At 38.8% G+C, this 24,794-nt stretch overlaps 1 protein-coding gene across 3 annotated transcripts in view; it reads left to right on the forward strand.

Annotated features, from left to right (window-relative positions):
- Positions 1-24,794, forward strand: part of NALCN (sodium leak channel, non-selective) — a 431,975-nt gene that overhangs the window by 103,398 nt on the left and 303,783 nt on the right. For all 3 annotated transcript variants that reach the window (XM_075199955.1, XM_075199956.1, XM_075199957.1), the window contains 2 exons: positions 1,606-1,745; positions 6,449-6,577. In XM_075199955.1, the coding sequence (XP_075056056.1) occupies positions 1,606-1,745; positions 6,449-6,577 (269 nt within the window). The remainder of the gene's footprint in view (positions 1-1,605; positions 1,746-6,448; positions 6,578-24,794) is intronic.

Here is a 24,794-nt window from a genome sequence, read left to right on the forward strand (position 1 = left end):
TTATTAATTATATTGTGGTGACCTGACCACTCCTCTACGCAGTCCAGATACATTTATTGGTGCGATTCATACCAGTTGATGGTTTTCTTATTATATTGTGGTGACCACTCCTCTACGCAGTCCAGATACATTTATTGGTGCGATTCATACCAGTTGATGGTTTTCTTATTATATTGTGGTGACCACTCCTCTACGCAGTCCAGATACATTTATTGGTGCGAATCATACAAGTTCAGGGTTTTTAAATTATATTGTGGTGATCACTCCTCTACGCAGTCCAGGTACATTTTTTGGTGCGATTCAGACCAGTTGATGGTTTTCTTATTATATTGTGGGGACCACTCCACTACGCAATCCAGAAAGATACCTCGTTGCAACGTTTTGGACTAATAACTATATTGTGAGGTGTTCAGAATACACTGTAAATTAGTGGAAATGCTTGTTATTGAATGTTATTGAGGTTAATAATAGCGTAGGAGTGAAAATAAGCCCAAAAACTTGATTTTTGAACTTTTTATGCTTTTTTCAAAAAAAATCCGAATCCAAAACCTTAAATCCGAACCAAAACCTTTCGGCATGTGTTTTGCGAAACAAATCCAAACCCAAAACATCACGAAAATCCGAATCCAAAACACGAGACACCAAAAGTCGCCGGTGCACATCCCTAGTTCTGACCACACCCAAGCAGTCAATCTTTTTACGCTGCCACTTAGTGGGTGCTCAGTAGGAGGTATTCCTTATCCTGAGGGGAGACCTGAAGAAGCTTGGCCTCCGATTTTAGAATGATTAATTTTGTATCCTGAAATTTAGCTGTATTATTGCATGATTTTATATAGTTTAGGCAAGGAGATTCTCGGATGGGATAGGACAATCAACAATGAAATCTTAGACCTACACTACTTACACTCCACGATTTGTCAGGGTCTGGTCTTATGAGAGATGTTAATGTTTCAATCACCAGGGCGAAAATCAGAGGGACAGCAGTCAGCCTTGTCTGGTTCCGTTTCGAATGGTTACCTTGTTAGTTGGTATTTCATTAATCACAATTTTATATGACTGATCTGAATATAGATTCAAAATACCATGCAAAAATTCCCCAATATTATACATGAAATATAATTTTAACTGCCGTAATGGTGAAGCTGTGGCTTCTGCGCTATCAGTCAAAACTGTTGTTAGTCTGCTCAAATTTCTGCTTATCATGTAACACTGGGGTACCAAAAATGGGATCCCCCCATTGCACCAATCACATAAAGATCGAATAAAAGTAATAGTTTCCTTTTAGCACTTGGTGTGCATACATTATTTTTATTAACATAAATCCTTGTAGCCTTTGGATGAGCATAGGAGTAGATACACACCTTGGTATTGACTGGAGCAGAAACAGAATTTAAAATTAATAACATTCATACAGTACTTAGGACCCAAAAACCTAAGAAGAAACTTGGGTAAAATCTTGGTTGCAATTGATTGTCTGGTTGATGTGCTTTAGGCAATAGGGAGCTGTGGACCATTTGGTAATAAAACTATGGATGTCTTATTAACAAAAACACTGTGGAATTAAAGTTAATGTTATTCCCTATTTGTTATTTTCTGTGTACACAGGTATTTGAAATTGCAAACGTTGTTGACCAGATGTCTCCATGGGGAATGTTGCGGATTCCACGTCCTCTGATAATGATTCGGGCTTTTCGTATTTATTTCCGATTTGAACTGCCAAGAACTAGGATAACAAATATTTTAAAGTGAGATGTTCTTTCATTCACTCACATGGCTGCCATAGCAACAGCATAAATATGTTTCAAGATGATGACTAAGTGTGTATTTTTAAATAGGATGATTTAGTTTATATACTGTGGATACCTAGAGTGGGAGTTACATAATTTCACAGACTTTGGGATAGATTTGCAAACAAAATTCTCTTGAAGAATAATTAAAAGCCTTGTGTTTTTAACCCTGTCTTTGCAACACACAGCAAAAATTGGAATAAAGTTATATTACGGAAATCAGACACTGACATTATTTTAATACGGGTTGGGTACGTGTCCCCAACTAGCACAACACCGATAACGACTTACCTGAGTTGAGAAGGGCGAAGCTGTCAATCACGAAAGAATGTTAAGTCCGAAGTTTTCAAATCACTAGCTGCCAGAATCTCGAGGAATGAAGAAGCCGGCACAAAATCATGTGACTTTCTGGGACTATACAATTATTAGGGGTATTAAGGGAGTAATGCAAAGAGGCGGTGAATGTAGAAAGTAGAAGGCTTGTTATAAAATATTGTATATCCGGCGCCTCTCTGCGTTACTGTCTTAAGACCCCTAATAATAGTATAGTCCCAGAAAGTCACATGACTTTCTGTGTGACAGTTTCTTCATTCCTCGTGATTCTGGCAGCTACTGATTTTAAAAGCTTCGGTCTTAACATTCTTTCATGATGGACCACTACATCCTTCTCAAGTCGGGTAAGTCGTTGTCTGTATTGTGATAGGTACATGTCCCTGACTAGCACAACACCGACAACGACTTGAGAAGGGCGACGCTGTCAATCACGAAAGACTGTTAAGAAAGTCGTTGTCGGTGTTGTGGTAGTTTCGTTAGTGGCTATCACCGTTTTAAAACACATTTTGCTATATGTCAACTTCCTGGGAAAAGCAAATAATTTCACATGAAATGTTACATTTTACTTTATCTTTTAGGTATATTGCACAAAACTAAACATATCACTTGTCACATTACTTATTAAAATTCCCTAAAATTACTCTGAGATTTAATTTCCTGATTTACATTCAGTTAATTAAAATGTGGTTTGAATTAAAATGTGTCTTTAGGTGCACCCCAGTTGATTGCTACACCATTTTTTATATTCAATGGTCATACAATTTTAGATATATTGTCCATTACAAAATATTGCAAATTTAAAAAGTGAATTATGGTACTGTATTATGAATAATGCTACAATATACTACATTAAAATGTTTAATTATAATTGGCATTATTTACAATCAATATTAAATGCACACAAATTTGGCAGCCTTAGGGTGTCCATTTATTTAAAACCAACTCATTTTGTACGTGGAGATTTAACACTCAAATAACCTACTAACATATTTTATTGTAATCCTTACATACAGATTTGAAAGCAGTTTAGCTTGCTTGATGATTTGCTGGCATTCAGTGGACATTAATTCCCCAATAGCAAAGCCTTATAGGTTTAACCAGTAAAAAAGGTAATAATAGCTATAAGTGTAGCAGTGGCATCAGCAGCAACTGTGCCCAAGATGGCCAGATACCTAGCTGTAACCCATACATGCTATATGGGCTCATGGAAGGCTTAAAGGGGCAGGCAAGAGATAAGGGGCAGACTTTAAAGAGCCCCTAAAAAGGAGACAATGCAGATGAAATGTCCATTATATGTGTGTACGTGTGGTTGGTGATATATTCAGTTCTTGGCTCACACTTTCCCTTTAGCTACACAACTAACAGACCCGGTTACAAAAATGAGTTACTACTGTTTTCTCTTTTACCATTAAATTATTGCTGAGTTTAAATACTCTCAAGCATAAACCTTTGTTCCACTGTGATTATTTTTCATTCGTACAAAACATTACCACAAACAAATCGTACATAGAAATGGAAAAGAGAACGTTTGTTACTTATAAAAGTTTTCACCAGGGCAACATACATTGATATTGTTTTAGCTTTCAAGTCTGGATACTAAGCAATGTAGTACAGGGTTGGACCTGGCCACCAGGGGATTGGCTATCCCCTGGAAGGCCCCGACCCTGAGACCCTGATCGTTCCCCTCTTCGTTTGAGGGGGGAGCGGAATTTTTTTTTAAAAAAAAGAATACTGACGTGACCTCGGCGCTCCCCGACTCCTCTCTGCTCCGTTCTCACTGAATGTCGGGCGTGACGTCATCACACCCGACGTTCAGTGAGGAGCGCCGCAGAGAGAGGAGTCGGGAAGAAGAGAAGAAAGAGGCCGATAGAAAAGGTAAGTGAAGGAATGGAAGCAAGGGGGAGCAGAGTGAAGGGGGAGCATGGCAGAGAGTGAAAAGGGGCAAAGACAGCATAGCACAGGGTGATTAAAGGGGGCCAGGAGAAGGGGGGGGGGCAAAAGCAGCATGGAGGGTGCAGTGTGATCATAAGGAGGCAGAGCATGGTGATGAAGGGGCACATTAATGTGTGTGTGATGGCACAGCGGGCTTGTGGCAATGTAATGTGTGTGTGTGTGTGGTAGGTGGTGGCTAAATAAGGGGTGCTACTACTTTGTTTGTAGGGTGAAGGTGGGGCAATTTAATTTTATAGTGGGGACTATTAATTTAAAATGGGGTGATTTGGGGGCTATTGAATGTGGGGCTTAGTTTGAGGAGCATGAGGTCTCATTATTAAATATGAATATGAATTATTTAATGTTGGGGAAATAGGTATATTTATTATACGTAAATGCGATTAATTTATTGCAGGGGCTGTCTGGAGGAAGGGAAATAGGTTTATTAAATGGGAGTACTATTACTTTAATGTTGGGGCTGTAGGAAGGCCTAAGTATTAATTGGGTCCTATTGACTTAACGCCGGGGCTGGTTGGAATTTTCTAAATGTAGCCATTATTTTTTCCAAATAGGGCCCCCAACGTTCCAGGATCCAGACAAGCCGCAACTAAAGAAAACAACAGCCACAGGTGGTAAAAGTGACAGAACATTTGACAGACTGTCCTACCTGTTCTTGAGTCTAGTGCAGGCTTGACTAACCTGTGACACTCCAGGTGTTGTGAAACTACAAGTCCCAGCATACCCTTCCAGCAATAAACTGCTATATATTGGCAAAGCATGCTGGGACTTGTAGTTCACAACACTTGGAGTGCCACAGGTTAGCCAAATCTGGTCTAGTGGGACAATCTCGATTTTTGGTGACTGTTCTGCCCAATCTAAGGGGCAGGTCAAGACTATGTACTCTTTATATACACACTGCATTCTTTATATACTACACTATGGTGCTAGCTGTCCTTCGTGGGCTGACCCTTTCCCCTCTAGTGTCTGGTCGCCTCTATGATGGCTGGTCACACCCCCTCTGGTGGGCCCCTAGCGTTGCAGTCCCTCGGTGGGCCCTTCATGCCCCAGTCCGACACTGATGTAGTACAGTTGGGCCTTCATTTGTGCTGCAATGCACTAGAATGTAGTTCTGACCCTTCTTTTTAGCCCCATAGTCTTTCCGCTATTTTTGACCCCATAGACTTTAATGTTTAAAGATAATTGTTCATTTTCGCCCAGCACATGCCACAAGTGTTTGAGCCCTGCTTCTCTTCCCTGTGTTCCACTTTTTTTTTTTTATTTGCAAATTAAGTGATGAGTACAGTACAGTGAGGTAAATAAGGTACTGTATGTGTTAGACTTTTTACAGGTTGTAGAAATTAATTAACAGATAAGTAATAACAATTACAGAGTTGTTGCATGTGGCAAAAATGCATATTAAAGGAGTTTAGGAAAGCAAAGGATTTTAGAATTATGAAGCTGTGTGTTCTAAGACTGTTCTAAGCTTCCTTCCTGTTACAATATTTTTGATCTTTAAAAATGGAACAGAACGATGACTGCAATTCAGTGGCCTCTTTTGTATTTGTTTTATAATCAGGTTGAAAAGTTGCTACCAGTCAAATTGATATATGTTCAAAATATGAAAGAGCGAAACTGAATGTATTCTGCTGTGTATTTATCAATATTTCTTTGATAAATGGTCAGTCTTCTAATATGCAGATACTGTACACACATGGGATTGATATATATCCTGGAACAATAAATATGAAACAGAGCAGAATAGGATTTTTCGTGTAATTCTGCCCCTCCCAAAGTAAAGAGAACAAACCAGATCATTGCAGAAGAACTCCCACTCCATGATATTACTATATTAGTGCAGTGTGGTAAGTGCGTGATTTGTGCACCTAGAGACGCCCTTGATCATGCAATTTTTCCCTTTAAAGTTTCCTCTATCTGTACAAATACATTTTTTTTTTTTTTTACATTTTTTAAAGGATCCTCTCAAATGCAGCAACACACTTAAGCCATGACTGTACATACTGCCGGCCAATTTATCTCTCCATAAAAAGTATTTTAGAGGTCAATTAATTATACCTGAAAGTGCTACATATTTGGAATTTCTTTATGTACTTTGTGTCTCAGTTTTACTGCAATTCAGTTGCACAGTTGTGATGAACATCATAACACCTTTAGAAAAAAAAAATAATAAATATATATATATATATATATATATATATATATATATATATATATATATATATATATATGTGTGTGTGTGTGTTGACCAGTAATAATACATATTTCTTCTACAGATTAGGCTATTTTGGTGAAATATAAAGTATACTATATTAACAAGTTATTTGTAAAATACATGGCACCTATGCTATAAATTTACATACATATGTCTTTCTTTATAGGCGGTCAGGAGAACAAATTTGGAGTGTTTCCATATTTTTACTATTTTTTCTGCTTCTTTATGGAATTCTTGGAGTTCAGATGTTTGGGACTTTTACATATCATTGTGTGACAAATGATACACAGCCTGGGTAAGTGTATACTAACCACAGTAGTTACCTGCTGGGAATAAACATGACATGTGAAAGGTTATAAAGTATTCTATATGTTGTTCAAGTGATCTCTAACAAAAGTCTATTTGGTTTTTCCAGCAACATTTTGAGGAAGGAGGTTCATTATGGTTCCATGTAGCCTAGCTTTTCAAGAAAAGACTGGGCTTTTAGCACTGAAAATTGTTAAGTAAGAATACTGATTTTCCAAATTATGTCCCTCCTCTTGAATATCAACCTGCCTCAGTAGACAAACTCATAGTTTCCTACCCTCCCGAAATGTCCGAGAGGCTCCCGAATTTCTCCCAGGATAGTAGGGCAACCTCCCGATTCCCGGCTACTTCAATAGTTAAGTGGCGGAGGTGGGGCTTAGTGACGTGATTTACGTGTCATTATGGCCCCACCACCTGCTGTAATAGGCCAGAAAATGTGATTTCAATTTAGGGAGCGGGACCAAAAGGTGCGATTCACCGCCCCCCCAATACCCCCACCTCCCCTGATCTTGCCAAAGTTGCCAAGTATTGTGAAACCTTTTAACATGTAGTATGAGCCCATATTGAAATACAGGACACAAATGTCATCAGGATATTAAATGTTCGGGATCCCTCTGTTTTCATCTTTTATCAATAGTTTTTACTTGCAACTTGGATTGGATCGGTACAAAACAAATAACCGGGCCAGAAATCATACAATATTGTCACTATGTCCTCCTTTGAAGAATATTTATACTCATCATGTTACAAGTCAGATTTGGTGGAAAAAAAATCTACTGAACATTGGAAAATTGCCCAGCACAGATAGAAAGTTGACAGTGGTGTTGCAAGTTGCCCAGGAGACCTAGGCATCAAATCCATTATTAAAATTAACACCCAACGCCCCAAGTCAGCATTGCTCCCTCCACAAGTATGTGCTCAGACTGATCTGGTGGTCGTAGGTGCTGTCTTAGCAGCTAACAGAAGCCACTTGTACCAACAGTAACGATGTGTTAAGCAGTAGTGATAGCTACTAACATGCCTAGCCACAGCAGTGTTGTCCAATAGTAGTAATGATCATTACTATTGCCATCCGTTGTAATGCCCAGTAATATCCATAGCAGTAGCAGTGATGCCCAGTATTTTGTACAGAAGTAGCAATGTTTTGTAAGATGATAATCAGAATTTGTATAGTCAATAGTTCTCATACTGCTCTGAACATTTGTTGTGCTGCGCTGGGAGCAGTGTTGCACTTGACAGGTTGTCAGAGTTTTGACTTCTGATCACCAGTGGCCAATTAGAAGTCAGTGACTCACATTGTCACATAACATCAAGCATTTGTGCTATGTAACAAACCGTTCTTTGCCTTTCCACCCTCCTAGAAATCATGACAAGTCATAATGGACATCATGACCTTCCTTATTCTGGTATGTATACGAGAGCATAAAAATGATTTTGTTTAGCATTGGAGTCCTGAGCTCCTAGTGCCAAGGAGTGTTGTCTTGCTGAGTGTAAGGGAATTATTTTATACGAAGGATCACAAAATCACAAGGGACTCGCACTCTTTTTCTCACACACACACACACACACATACGCATACACACACACATGCATACATACACACACTAATAAACTGTCACTAGTCAGAGATGAAGAGAATGCAGGTTCAAACAACTATTTTACTCAGCTTTGGTTATGCCAGACTTGCAAGAAGAAACACCAACTTAGGACCAACTTTAAACACTCTGATGAGTATGAGGCACAATTGAGGACTTCCTGGTCTGTTTGTATCTATTCACAAAATTCCTAGTGCCAATTACATTTAATTGTGCAGTATTATATGCATATGATTACTGATAATAAGCTACGCATGTGACACCACAGCACCATTTGCAAGTAAGCATGTACTACTATCATCCAGTAAAAACAGTTTCTAGCCCTACAGGTGATCAGTAAATAAGTGTCTGTAGATGTGATCCGATAGAAGGGTAGAGTCGCTGATTAATCACAAAACATTTTGTTTAATGATCACTCGGCTTCTATAAATCATTGCTGTATATTTGATTTTACCTAGAGCTGTTTCCCATCATAATACTTTTATACTATATTTTAATATGTTTCTTAAGCTCCAAGCGACAATGAATTTCACACACTTTTAGTCACACTGCATTATGCAAAAAATAATAGCTATGATGATTACTTATTGTATCAGCACCCACGGCAAAGATGCCAAAATGTGCTACACTATCACACTGTGGTTGTATAGTAAAGTTATGTGCACTCCAATTTTTCAGTCTGTTTTTTCTAGCAACCATGTGTGACTAAAGCTGCTGGGCAGAGAGGGGGCATGTGTGATTAAAGCATGTGTGCAAAGGGGGCATTTGTGAGTAATGCATTTTTCAGTAGGAGGGTGGCCTAGTGCTTTTTGCCTGCTAGACATGCCCCCAATGATGCACAGCCATGCCCCCAATTGCATGACCACTCCCACTTTTGTGCAATTTTTTTTGCCATACTCGACTATAAGGGGGTCCCCGTGAAGTTGCTGTACTGGGGCCCTGAATTCCTCTTGGCAGCCCTGGGCCTAACAGATGGGGAATTTGGCCTAAGGATCCAAATGTTTATTTCAAATGTTGTGAAAAATTCTGAATTTTAATAGCTGTGGTTTAAAGTTGTAGGTACTAGAATCCAGAGCAGCATGGCACCTAAGTCAATCTAAGCATAATGAAGAGATTAAATGTCTATATAGAATTAAAGTTTCTCACTGTCCATATGTGCTTTAATAAAGCTTAATAAAAGGTGACTTTTTATTCTGCTTTGAAATACGTCCAGGGGTGATGCCCCTTGGATTTAACCTGGCAGCAGGGGCGCACGCAGGGGGGGTTTCTGGTTCTCCAGAAACCCGTCCCTTCCACGAAGATACATAGCGGCACTGTATTGTACAGCAGCCGCGGTGCTGTCAAAGAAACGTCCGGCGGTGCTGTATTGTAGTACAATACAGTACAGTACGCGGCTGCTGTGCAATACAGTGCCACCGAAATGGAGCTCTCTCTCTATTTTTTTTTTCAAGGGGGAAACCCCCCCTTAAAAATCCTGCGTGCGCCCCTGGGCAGTCAGGGGCAGTATGGAAAAAGGCCTAAGCAGTGGATTTTGTGGGGGTATAAACATTTTTCCTCTGTTTGAGGAATGGAAGGACTGCGTGGGTAATAATATACTTAAATGTGGACTAAGACTGGTAAACATTTTCGAAGCATAAATACATAGAAACATAGAATTTGATGGCAGATAAAAACTGCTTGGCCCATCTAGTCTGCCCAATTTTTAACCTATGATAACCTCAAACCCTATTTGATGTAAAAGTACAAAATATTTGGATCAGAAAAGCTTTTGATGAGGCGTAAATTGGAATCGCCATGAAAATGGAGCTTAAGAAAGTACACAGTAAGATATCCCAGTGTATTTGTGAAATAGTGCACTTGAGTGGAGAAATACTGAGAATTACATTGGAAGTATACACTTTGATATCACTGCCCATACTGTGTAATGTGTTTGAAAATATTACTGAACAATCCTCTAGCAGCTGGAAAAGGAAGTGATCCAGCAGTCATGCAGTAATGACTGTTCCCCAGCTGTACAAAATGACTTTGCATAGCTTGAATAGACAGACTGTTATTGCACTAGACTCATTTTATTTTCTAAAAAAACAAAATAGTAGATTTGACTGGTATATGAACATATTATTGAAAAACGCCCAGAAATGTAGATTTAGCTAAGACATGTGTTATTGTAATCATCATTATTATGGGTACAGTTGGCTGACAAAGCATACTCAAAGTTCTATGTAAAGGATAGATGGAAACCTAAGGGTTACACTCCAGGGGGTATATTTACTAAACTATGGGTTTGAAGAAGTGGAGATGTTGCCTATAGCTACCAATCAGTATCTAGCTGTCATTTTGTAGAATGTACTAAATAAATCATAATTTGATTGCTATAGGAAACATCTTCATTTTTTCAAACCCGCAGTTTAATAAATCTAGCCCCAGGTGTGTTGCATGGTTTTCAAAAGACCCGACCCGACCAGTCCACACTCAAGCTTTTCACATTTGTAGATGCTAATACCATGCAGCGGCAGATGCCATAAAATTACATGTATTACAACTGTGTATGCATATAAAAAAAGCCATAATAAATCAATCAATAAATATTATCTGTGTGATCTTCAAGCTAGCTATCCCCTCCACAATGACCTCAGTGTAGAATTAAAAAATTACTAGATGAATGTTGCCTTCAATTTCTTGCCGAAGGTACCCTCCCTTGATGCGGTAATTTCCGCTGAAGAGCATAAACTATTAAGTGTCTAAAATTTGCTTCTGCTACAGTGCTGATGACTTTACTGCAATTTACTATAAGTAACTAATGTCTCACTCCTCTACTGTTAGATTTAATTCCATTCTTCTTGGTAAGAGGTTTGACGGGGACATCAGTGGAACCAACATCGTTATAATTCTTAAAGAGGGTAAAGACCCAAATCTTTGTGCTAGCTATAGACTTATCTCCTTCTTAAATGTTGATCTCAAATTATTTGCCAAACTTCTGGCCAATAGACTTGCTCCTGTTATAACTTAATTAGTACGACCAGATCAAGTGGGTTTTATCCTCAGGAGTCAGGCATCGGATATACTAGGAAAGCCATCAGTATCATTAATCATGCTACCAACAAAACTTGATGCAAAAAAGCCCTGAATCCGGTCTCGTGGGCCTTTATGCAACAAGTATTAAGTAAGACTGGTATTAGAGGCCGCCTCCTCATGGGTACAGCTTTATTATACTGCAGTTCTTTTGCCTTGGTCCAAACATATGGCTGTATCTCCCCCTCTGCTCCTCTTTGCATTGGTCATGGAACAACTTGCAGTGAAAATCCATAATAACATGAACATTTCAGGTATTCAGATAGGCTTGCAAGAGCATAAACTAGCTCTTTACGTGGATGACTTTCTCTATATGACTACGAACCATCAAGTCTCCCTCCCTGTGCTCTGGAATAAGATCAAGGAATAATGCTGTTTTCAAATTTCAAAATTGCCCGTGGCCCAGCCCAAGGTAGACCATTATGGGACCGGGTAGATGCCCCCCTGCCCCCAGCCCAGTCTGCCCCTGCCCTTAATGTTTAAAAGAGACCTTTAATTTCAATTGGCAACCACAGTAAATTAAATACCTGTGAATTTACCGAACAAAACATTATTATAAATGTTTTCGGCTAATTTTTCCCCTTAATCGATACTTTATATCCAGGATAGGCAGAGTTGCTGCTGTGAAAATGAATATACTTTTCAGGTTGCTTCACCTATTTCAGATTCTTTCGGTAAGAGTCCCTAATTACACCCTCAGAGACGTCCAGAAACACATTTCTTACTTTATATGGTCAGGTAGACGACCAAGATTCAGAAAGAAAACACTTTTCAGACACCCTAAGTAAGAAGGCCTTGGCCTTTTCTGCCTCCATAAATATTACCTAGCTACCGACGTCACCCAAGCAGTCCTTACACATGTCAACCCATGCACAAAGATGTGGGTTACATAAATGCTCACTTAATGAATATGATATCCCCCCTATGTCTTAATCTGGAGATACTTCATGGGTCTGCCTCCATCATTGCAATTTCCCCATCCTTGCTATTTTCACTGTCTATCATTTAAACTTATAGACAACACATTAGTGCACTGGTCCACACATAATATTAGGTTATTAAGTTTCTCCCGAATATAATTCCTTGGGGTGTCTTTCCAGAGTTCACTGAGCTCTGCAATCACCATAACCTTCTGCTGGCTCTTTTTGACAATATCTACAGATCCACCAGCTCTATAATAGCAAGATCAAACAGGATTCTGCCATCCCCTCTCGATACATTTTGTCTATGCATATCATCATTCAGATGCCTTATGTCCACTTTTTAATTGCTGCTGCTCCAGTATGATATACTGACTAAAGAGCCACATGAGATTCGATGCGAAGAGGACATGGGAAAGACTCTCGAACCTGAGGAGTGCGCTCGCATTAGGAAGGCGTTCACTAAATCTTCAATTTGCACCCAGATCAAGGAAAATTATTATAAACTTTTGTTTGGTCACTAATAGGATAAAAGCAATATATCATACTACCTCTCTTCTATTGATCCCCTTTACTCTTCAATCTTCTGTTGCTTCCCCTTTGTTATATTGTAAAATAATTCAATAAAATATATATATTTTTAAAAATATTAACATTGACACTTAACACAGTGTCTGAGAATTGAATCTTGAATTTTTCTGCACTGGTGTCAGGACACGCAAATAGACCCTCCCATAATTTACCCAAACCACACCCAGATCCATTCAAATACCAGGTTTTCGCTGAATTGCACCAATTTGTTCTTGAGTATGTTTGAGCAGTTCCACATCCTGTTGAGTAAACTGCATGGTGTGAATATGGTCTTCTAGTGCTTTTTTATAGACCATCTCATTTACACTTGGCAGGGAACTCTAGTTGATATTTTCCAAGTTGTGTTGTATTTAAATTGCAGTAGTTGGTGAATTAAATTTACCCAGAATACAAATGACAAACAAACTGAATACCTAGGTGTTCTGTTATCACCCAATTTCATGGGTAAGAGCATTTTAAAAACATTCTTTCAATCTGTGGATGCTAATAGTTTTTTAGATGTTAGCTGTCATTTAAAGAAGTGGAAAAGAAAGTCTCTTTTAGTACATTCAAATTGCAAGATGAATCATTATTTCCGTATTCAAGCTAGTATTCTCAGCAAAAGACTTATGGAAAAACATTATCCAAAACATTTAATTACTTCCTTTTTACAGTCAACCAGGTGCCTGACACAAGCAGATTGCCTAAAGAAAAAAAGAAAACTTAAATGGACTGCATAAAAATCTTATATTTAATGCAAGATATAACAAATTACATTCCAACATACAAGTGGCATTGTCTTAAGTACTGGCCTATATTATGAAATGATTACTTGTTAAAGCAAATAATTACATCTCACCCTAAGTTGGTCTATTGCAAGTAGAGAGCTTTCTCAGATTATCACAATTCCATCTTCCAGTATGGAAAAAGGCCTAAGCAGTGGATTTTGTGGGGGTATAAACATTTTTCCTCTGTTTGAGGAATGGAAGGACTGCGTGGGTAATAATATACTTAAATGTGGACTAAGACTGGTAAACATTTTCGAAGCATAAATACATAGAAACATAGAATTTGATGGCAGATAAAAACTGCTTGGCCCATCTAGTCTGCCCAATTTTTAACCTATGATAACCTCAAACCCTATTTGATGTAAAAGTACAAAATATTTGGATCAGAAAAGCTTTTGATGAGGCGTAAATTGGAATCGCCATGAAAATGGAGCTTAAGAAAGTACACAGTAAGATATCCCAGTGTATTTGTGAAATAGTGCACTTGAGTGGAGAAATACTGAGAATTACATTGGAAGTATACACTTTGATATCACTGCCCATACTGTGTAATGTGTTTGAAAATATTACTGAACAATCCTCTAGCAGCTGGAAAAGGAAGTGATCCAGCAGTCATGCAGTAATGACTGTTCCCCAGCTGTACAAAATGACTTTGCATAGCTTGAATAGACAGACTGTTATTGCACTAGACTCATTTTATTTTCTAAAAAAACAAAATAGTAGATTTGACTGGTATATGAACATATTATTGAAAAACGCCCAGAAATGTAGATTTAGCTAAGACATGTGTTATTGTAATCATCATTATTATGGGTACAGTTGGCTGACAAAGCATACTCAAAGTTCTATGTAAAGGATAGATGGAAACCTAAGGGTTACACTCCAGGGGGTATATTTACTAAACTATGGGTTTGAAGAAGTGGAGATGTTGCCTATAGCTACCAATCAGTATCTAGCTGTCATTTTGTAGAATGTACTAAATAAATCATAATTTGATTGCTATAGGAAACATCTTCATTTTTTCAAACCCGCAGTTTAATAAATCTAGCCCCAGGTGTGTTGCATGGTTTTCAAAAGACCCGACCCGACCAGTCCACACTCAAGCTTTTCACATTTGTAGATGCTAATACCATGCAGCGGCAGATGCCATAAAATTACATGTATTACAACTGTGTATGCATATAAAAAAAGCCATAATAAATCAATCAATAAATATTATCTGTGTGATCTTCAAGCTAGCTATCCCCTCCACAATGACCTCAGTGTAGAATTAAAAAATTACTAGATGAATGTTGCCTTCAATTTCTTGCCGAAGGTACCCTCCCTTGATGCGGTAATTTCCGCTGAAGAGCATAAACTATTAAGTGTCTAAAATTTGCTTCTGCTACAGTGCTGATGACTTTACTGCAATTTACTATAAGTAACTAATGTCTCACTCCTCTACTGTTAGATTTAATTCCATTCTTCTTGGTAAGAGGTTTGACGGGGACATCAGTGGAACCAACATCGTTATAATTCTTAAAGAGGGTAAAGACCCAAATCTTTGTGCTAGCTATAGACTTATCTCCTTCTTAAATGTTGATCTCAAATTATTTGCCAAACTTCTGGCCAATAGACTTGCTCCTGTTATAACTTAATTAGTACGACCAGATCAAGTGGGTTTTATCCTCAGGAGTCAGGCATCGGATATACTAGGAAAGCCATCAGTATCATTAATCATGCTACCAACAAAACTTGATGCAAAAAAGCCCTGAATCCGGTCTCGTGGGCCTTTATGCAACAAGTATTAAGTAAGACTGGTATTAGAGGCCGCCTCCTCATGGGTACAGCTTTATTATACTGCAGTTCTTTTGCCTTGGTCCAAACATATGGCTGTATCTCCCCCTCTGCTCCTCTTTGCATTGGTCATGGAACAACTTGCAGTGAAAATCCATAATAACATGAACATTTCAGGTATTCAGATAGGCTTGCAAGAGCATAAACTAGCTCTTTACGTGGATGACTTTCTCTATATGACTACGAACCATCAAGTCTCCCTCCCTGTGCTCTGGAATAAGATCAAGGAATAATGCTGTTTTCAAATTTCAAAATTGCCCGTGGCCCAGCCCAAGGTAGACCATTATGGGACCGGGTAGATGCCCCCCTGCCCCCAGCCCAGTCTGCCCCTGCCCTTAATGTTTAAAAGAGACCTTTAATTTCAATTGGCAACCACAGTAAATTAAATACCTGTGAATTTACCGAACAAAACATTATTATAAATGTTTTCGGCTAATTTTTCCCCTTAATCGATACTTTATATCCAGGATAGGCAGAGTTGCTGCTGTGAAAATGAATATACTTTTCAGGTTGCTTCACCTATTTCAGATTCTTTCGGTAAGAGTCCCTAATTACACCCTCAGAGACGTCCAGAAACACATTTCTTACTTTATATGGTCAGGTAGACGACCAAGATTCAGAAAGAAAACACTTTTCAGACACCCTAAGTAAGAAGGCCTTGGCCTTTTCTGCCTCCATAAATATTACCTAGCTACCGACGTCACCCAAGCAGTCCTTACACATGTCAACCCATGCACAAAGATGTGGGTTACATAAATGCTCACTTAATGAATATGATATCCCCCCTATGTCTTAATCTGGAGATACTTCATGGGTCTGCCTCCATCATTGCAATTTCCCCATCCTTGCTATTTTCACTGTCTATCATTTAAACTTATAGACAACACATTAGTGCACTGGTCCACACATAATATTAGGTTATTAAGTTTCTCCCGAATATAATTCCTTGGGGTGTCTTTCCAGAGTTCACTGAGCTCTGCAATCACCATAACCTTCTGCTGGCTCTTTTTGACAATATCTACAGATCCACCAGCTCTATAATAGCAAGATCAAACAGGATTCTGCCATCCCCTCTCGATACATTTTGTCTATGCATATCATCATTCAGATGCCTTATGTCCACTTTTTAATTGCTGCTGCTCCAGTATGATATACTGACTAAAGAGCCACATGAGATTCGATGCGAAGAGGACATGGGAAAGACTCTCGAACCTGAGGAGTGCGCTCGCATTAGGAAGGCGTTCACTAAATCTTCAATTTGCACCCAGATCAAGGAAAATTATTATAAACTTTTGTTTGGTCACTAATAGGATAAAAGCAATATATCATACTACCTCTCTTCTATTGATCCCCTTTACTCTTCAATCTTCTGTTGCTTCCCCTTTGTTATATTGTAAAATAATTCAATAAAATATATATATTTTTAAAAATATTAACATTGACACTTAACACAGTGTCTGAGAATTGAATCTTGAATTTTTCTGCACTGGTGTCAGGACACGCAAATAGACCCTCCCATAATTTACCCAAACCACACCCAGATCCATTCAAATACCAGGTTTTCGCTGAATTGCACCAATTTGTTCTTGAGTATGTTTGAGCAGTTCCACATCCTGTTGAGTAAACTGCATGGTGTGAATATGGTCTTCTAGTGCTTTTTTATAGACCATCTCATTTACACTTGGCAGGGAACTCTAGTTGATATTTTCCAAGTTGTGTTGTATTTAAATTGCAGTAGTTGGTGAATTAAATTTACCCAGAATACAAATGACAAACAAACTGAATACCTAGGTGTTCTGTTATCACCCAATTTCATGGGTAAGAGCATTTTAAAAACATTCTTTCAATCTGTGGATGCTAATAGTTTTTTAGATGTTAGCTGTCATTTAAAGAAGTGGAAAAGAAAGTCTCTTTTAGTACATTCAAATTGCAAGATGAATCATTATTTCCGTATTCAAGCTAGTATTCTCAGCAAAAGACTTATGGAAAAACATTATCCAAAACATTTAATTACTTCCTTTTTACAGTCAACCAGGTGCCTGACACAAGCAGATTGCCTAAAGAAAAAAAGAAAACTTAAATGGACTGCATAAAAATCTTATATTTAATGCAAGATATAACAAATTACATTCCAACATACAAGTGGCATTGTCTTAAGTACTGGCCTATATTATGAAATGATTACTTGTTAAAGCAAATAATTACATCTCACCCTAAGTTGGTCTATTGCAAGTAGAGAGCTTTCTCAGATTATCACAATTCCATCTTCCTTGTATATTGGACTATTTCATCAGTAGGCAGTTATTGTTGCTCAAGTTGTAAAGGTTAAACATGCACAATTAAAGATCCTCTAATGTCACAAATTAAATGTTTAGTATCTTGACATACATAGACTGTGTTATTGAGTGTGTCATCTAGCTACAAGAGTACAGTTGCAGACTGTCACAAATACACTGGGAAAAATGGACATACACCTGCTAGCATATCACTCTGTTGAGCAAAGAAACGCAGAGTATAACATGCCCTAGGTGGTTTGATCTTTGCTTAGGGACCAAATGTGAGAAAAGGCAAGGGACTCCACAGTAGGAACGGTAAAGTTCTTGGGAGAAGAAAATACAGGTAATTCAGGGTGGGTACCAAAGACAATGAAGATGGGAAGGGAGCCAGAGAACTTATGTAAAGGGTAATTGTAGAAAAAGTGATGGAGATGCTAGACCAAGCCTTGTCGGAGCTAGGCAATGGCTGGAGAGGACCCAAAGGAGACTGCCGGGGAACTTTATGCTAAGCACAGGGGGTACAAGCCTGCAGGTATTGTGAAGAATGGGCCGCCAGTAATACTTTGTGATCAGAGAGAGGGTCTTTTAATTCCCGCCTGTCCAGCTAGTTTTGAGCCACTCAACAAAGTTCTTTGAGGTGAAATTTGGGGCCTACGAAGGAATTACCTATTGGCGGAGCCTTAGGGGAGGTACTGGTAAGAGCTAGAATACTGGCAGGATTCACAATTAGTTTTGGGTCAGGATAACTCTGATGATCCGAGGTGTCCAAACAACCAGAAAGGGCATTGGCTGTTTGATTCTTGGAACCAGCTCTATCGGTTAGGATTAGATTAAAACATGCAAATAATAAAAGCCACCTTGCCTGTCACGCGGTAAGACAAAAAATTAGTCTACCTCCAGACAGCTCAATGTCAGTTATAGGATGAGCAGCGCCTTCAAGGAAGTAATGCCATTCATCTAGTGCTGTCTTAATTGCCAATAATTCCTTATCCCCTATTGCAGAGTTCTTCTCGGCCAGAGAGAACTTTTTTGAGAGGAACCCACAGGGGTGAAATTCTCCCAGAGGAATATTCATAAGAAAAGTCTGCCCAATCGCTATTATGGATGCATCCACTTCAAGATAGAATGGCTGGGTGAGGTCTTGTTGTAAAAGGACAGGTGCTGAAAAGAAGTCCTTATTTGGAAGCAGAGATTGCCTCTGGTGGCTAGGTCTTGTGAGAAGCTCCTTTATGGGTAAGAATAGTAATGGGTGCTATAACTGTAAAAAGGTCTACAGTTATAGCATTACTGGTGGCCCACTCTTCATCAGGATGCCCCACAATACATCCAGACTTGTACAACCTGTGCTTGGCAGTCTCCCTTGACCCACAGGGCGCTGAAGGTGTCCGTCCTTGCTGCAAGGGTAGAGAGTGGGGACATCGCCTTACACTTCCTTTATGATAACCCATAATGTAAGGTGAGCAGTTTTTAATTCCACTTTAAAGATTTCATCAAATGTTATTGCACCAATAAGCCCCCACTATTATATTATATATTTTTCTACTTTTTTAGAAAGATTTACAATTTGAGAGTATATACTATACAGATAGAAATATACAGTACTATACAAATAGGTTAATATCATCCTTGGATCATCTGTGGATCCAGCCTACAGGAAAGTGGGCGTTATGCTTTCAGCTGACCCTCCAGAGACTGGTCCCAAAAAGCTGACTGATTCTTTAAAGTAGCAATGCATGTAATAGTGGCTGTACCTGCTGCTAGTTTACAAATCAGTTGGCCTGAGTTCACACCTTTTTGATTATGCCACACCTCCTGTATCTCATGACACACTCACAACTAACTACAATTTGTTGGGGTTTCTACACTGTGCATGTGAAAGTCAACTTTCCAGCAAATCATATAGTCCAGTATCCATCCTCTATGCTCAATGTCCAGCAAATGTATTCTTCTTCACCACCACATCCAGTCTCACTGCCCACCATACCCAGTTACAGACCCATCATGTCACCATATAAATGTGCATATACATGTGGAGCGTATTTTACTGTTACACGTTAGTGTGTCAACCCATTAAGTTAGTTAAGAAGTAACTATCTATCTATCGAACGGTACATCATGCAATTATGTGGAATCCATTATTTCATATGTCTTCACCGACCACAGTGAGCAAGTTAACATTGTCCAGAAAGAGTGTTCACTGTAGGCTAGTGAATCCCAATGACTGTCATAGCTGATTCCTACAGCAGTTGTCACCTCTTTGTAATTTTGTTTGTAGGTTTTGTTTGACCTGTATCTAAATATCAGATTCAAAACTGTGGTATGCACAGGGGCTCAGCGCGGGGTGGGGGTATCACGTATCTCACAGGATTAGTCCTATTCTGATCCTTGTGTACATGGGTTTCCTGTGGTTACTCCTATCTGTTGTATAGCCTGGCGTTCCTCTATTCTTGGATGCCATCTTGTCAAGTGTTCTACACATGCGCAACCCAGGAACCTTTTAAAACCTCTGCTGCACGGTGATAGGACGATCACCAACCAGTTCCCCTTATAAGGGTCCTCCTCCTTTCTATGGGTGTCAGATCATCATGTCTCCCTACCTGATAGGAAGCATCTCCTCTGACTCCTGTCCATGCTCATACTTACCCTGCTCCGGTCTGTGCGAGTTAGGCCATTCATTTTTCGACTGCAGCTTCACCCGTCATCGGTCCTGTTCCATAGTTATAATACCTGTATGGATCTCAGTGCTTTAGTTCTCCGAAGTTCATCCCTGCACAGTATTGCCTGTTCAGCTTATACCACAGTCAAGACCTGTGGCCTCATTGCAGAGTATCGCTCATCATCGGTCCTGTTCCAGAGTTAGAACACCTGTGTGGATCTCGATACTTCTGTGCCTAGCGGTTCATCGCTTCACAGCAATACCTGTTCAGCTTACTCCGAGGTACAGTCCTGTGACTGTAGTGCTTCGCTCAGTATCCGTCCTGTTCCTGAATTACTACACTAGCGTATACCTCAGTCCTTCTGAGTTCTGCAGCTCATCGATTTACAGCATCATCGTTCAGCTTATTCTGATGTTAAGACCTGTGACTTTACTTCATCTCACAGCATTCACCCTGTTCCTGAATTCCCATACACCTGAGGCTACATTTCATTCTGCCTTAGTTACTTTGTGGTACTCCGAATTATCTGCTCTGCGCCCCCTAGAGGACTGCGACCTGTGGTTGAGAGCAGCTAAGATCATATTCCCTTGCGGGAATCCCTGGTGAATACCTCTCCTCAGTTAGACACCGCACCTCTCTGGGGGTAAGCTGTCACTTAAGCAGAGATCAAGACCATTCCAACTATCTGGCTTTCGTGACAGGGGGGTTAAAAAATTGACTGTCCTGGAGCTCCCCTCATGGTGGTGATGGTGATTAGGAGGGATTGGATAGGGCTCTTGCTTCATCTCTGGCCACATCCAAGGCAGATTGTTGGTGGGGGAGAGTTATTGTATGGAATGCTATTAGTTTGCACTGTGAAGCCCTCCTAGACTGTGAGTGCAGTACTAGCTTTTGCAGAGGCTCTACTAGCTGTTGCACAGCCTCCATGGGGGCAGAGTGGGGCCACATTATAGCTAGGGAATCTTGGCAGGCCTTAACATGTATTATTGGGTAGCCACAATTACAGTCCACGGGGAACATTTATGTATGAAAATTGGTTCTAAAGGAAAAGATGACATTGCCCGTAACAACTAATCATATGATTTAAGTTTCTAAACTGCACTAGGAAAATTACAGAATCTGATTGGTTGCTATGGGACACATTTTTATTTGTATACTTTGTATTGGTTTTCCATCAGTTCTGAAATCAATTACTTAAGTTACATTATTTTTTCTGTTACCAATTTTCTTTTCTTCATCAACAGTAGCTTCAAAACTCTGTCATATGAGTGTCAGCCTTACCTAAAACAACTCAAGGGTCTTATCATTTGTATATAACCCTTGGATTACTACAACAAGGAAAGCAAGTAAAATCTGCTATTATCATTGTCATGTAGATCAGAATGACATATTGTGGATATTGTTTGAGGTATGCAATAATTTTTTTATTAACTATCCCTTTAAGTACATATGGTTTAGTAATAAAGGGAACACTTATGCCATATACATCATGATAATCTGTAGTGCTATAAATACCTAGAAGACAAGACATATCAAGGAAAAATTGACTACTTAAAATAACAATTCTACATAGCTTGCAAGCCACAGAATAGTTCTTTGTAAACATAATGGTATGACAATATAATTTAAATAGGAACATGAAGGCTTTGAGTCTGATGAGGCAAATGGGGTGATTCACATGCTGATTTGACAGAGGTAGATAAATGGGGAACGAAAATGTTTCACATAAGCATTTTACATGTATTTTGCTGAGGACCAGTTAGCAATAGTGGTGGTTGGATCAACAAACAAAGGAGATGAGGATTTTTATGAGTGTTGACGTATTGTAAAGATGAGGCTTTTAAATAAATAATGGGAAAATTGATGCTATTTGACAATTATTATTTTTTTTTTACAAACATTTTAACATGTAAACGTCAGTTCATAAGTTCTGTTTCGTTGATGTTTTAAAATCATTTTTACATATAAGCTTTTGCTTTCATGAAATACTAAATTCCAAATAATGGGATATATCTCTGCAGATTATGTGGCATAATAAATGTATGCCCTAATTAATACTAAAATAAAATAAATATCTAAATCAGTACTGTGATTCCACACAGCTGTGGTTCCTGAGTTAATTCAATAATTAACATTCCCTCATGCATAAAAATGATGGGTAGGCACAGTTGCCCAGTCTTTCGTCTACCATGACTAATGGAAAAGACTGCAGTGATCTTGAGGAAGTGTGATTATTGAGGAAGATTTGGCAGGAGCTACAATAATGAACACTGCTCAATGTGCTGATGTTTTATGAGGATCAGTAACTAAGATGCTGGTGGCATGAATGTCATCATCTCTGGGCAATTGTGGGCAAAAGAGATTTTGGAGCAGACTTGGACAACCTGTGGCTTTCCAAGTGTTGTGAAACTACATACCCTGGCATGCTTTGCTAGCTGATAGCTGGCAGAGTATGCTGAGACTTGTAGTTTTACAGCTCCTGGAGAGCCATAGGTTGTCCTTGGCCTGCTTCAGAGTGATGTCTGATATGGAGTTTTGAACAATCATCTACATATTTGATTATTTGTGGAGTAATGGCGTTGATGGCCTCCAGTAGACTTTCAAACATCTGTAGTATCTATTCCAAGGAACAAAAGAGGTCATACTGGTGGGTTGTGGTGGCCCAAAGAACTATTAAGTCACTTTATGTTGTGGTTTAATTGATTTGTGTAGTTACCTATATATATTTTGGTATTCACTTATTGAGAATATGGTAAAGTTCACAGCAAATACAAGTTCAGAATGTCACATTTGTCAAAAGAGAAAAAAAGAGGTAAAAAATGTAGTGTTGCAAACAGAGCAATTTTGTATACTCTGTACAAGTCACTGGCTTAAGACATATAATGGATTTAGTGGCTTCATCCAAAAAGCAAACCAATAAATAATATTTCAGAAGTGCACCTCACTCTCTGGTACAACATTTAAAATGTATTTTTAATGTTTGGTCCACTTAAATAAATACACATGAATGATTACTTTGCATACAACTTTCTGTCTCTTTTATACATATGCTTCAGTATATTAAGTTTTGTTTTCATTAAAATAATTGCTGACCTCTTTCTACTGACGAGGCAAGCCTAGTAATTGCCTACTAAGAACAGTTATAATTATGATACTATACAGATAAAAGTTGCAGACCTCTAAAGAATGCACAATATTATCTCAATTGTATCCGTTGTTTGTACAAGAGTAGCTGAGATTGTGACCAGCTTAAGACCTGGTCACATATCTGGCTCACTTTAGATGGCTTTAAATTGTGTTACAATTAAGGAAAGTATTCATAAAAGTATCTACAGGTAGTGTAATGGGGTGGATGGTTGGCACCCCAAATGTAGTATAAGGAAGGGTTCTACAGGCCCAGTGGCATGTAAGAGAGGCGAAGGTCCCCCCAGTAGTGTTGGAGTGAAACAAGGAACACAGGGCTAAAACTACATAAACTTGTGGGTTTATTCTCTATGCTTGTGGCATAGAAGAGTAATAGCACTATACCATCAACATGCAATGTTATTCAACATGTCACCAAATAAAGAACACTCTAGAAATCTTGGTTCAACAATATGCAAACATAAATCGACACAACACATAGGTCACTGAATAAATATATCCCACTTTAAACTTAAGCACTGTGCATCAGTTATATGGATTTCACTGGATAGATACTTTAGGAGAGAACTGGTTTCTACAAGTTAATTACACCATTACACTAAATGCTGTGGCAGCAGATAATATAGACCAATCAAACACAATACTTTTAGTGCAAATATATAGATCATACTTTTCACACAAAAATCAGTAGAGATGCAACAATGAGTAATTCAGCTGGTTGAGATTAGATGCTTTCTAGTTTACTTTATGATATACAGAACCTAAGGGGGTAAATTATAATTCACAGGTTTAAGCGAAGTGTCAGCTGACACATGAAGCTTGTTTACTTGTACAAGTTGAAATCAGTAGTCACCTTGATGCATGCATGACTCCTGAGCTCTGTAAACAACAGCAATTATGCACAATAAACAATTTTCGGTGTAAAGGACAGTTCACTTGGCAATCCATCTAATGGACTAAGCAACTCTCTCCCAGCAACTGTAGGGTTAAGCAACTTGCAATTCTTTCATCAGCATCCATTTTAGGCAGTTTCAGTCAGCTTGCAGATAACTTTAAATACAGAAGATTTGGTTGGAACAAATTCTTCCTTTAGCCAGTACTATAACACCTCTCAATAACAATATTACAGTCCCTGTCAGAGGTTTTAATAACACAGTTTGATGTCTCACTTAAATTACTTGACCATAGCAAAGCAAAAAAGCTTATCTCATGGGCAGTGGTAAGTTAGGTCTTTTCCTATACTGCAAAGATGTTTTTTTCTGGGCTGGCTGCAAATATCCCTCAAGAAAACAGTTCAGCCATAGTATTCAGTGGCTCTTGGTGGGGAGATCCTGTCACACATCACTTC

This window comes from Mixophyes fleayi, chromosome 2 (assembly GCF_038048845.1).
Source record: "Mixophyes fleayi isolate aMixFle1 chromosome 2, aMixFle1.hap1, whole genome shotgun sequence".
Classification (NCBI taxonomy): Eukaryota; Metazoa; Chordata; class Amphibia; order Anura; family Limnodynastidae; genus Mixophyes; species Mixophyes fleayi.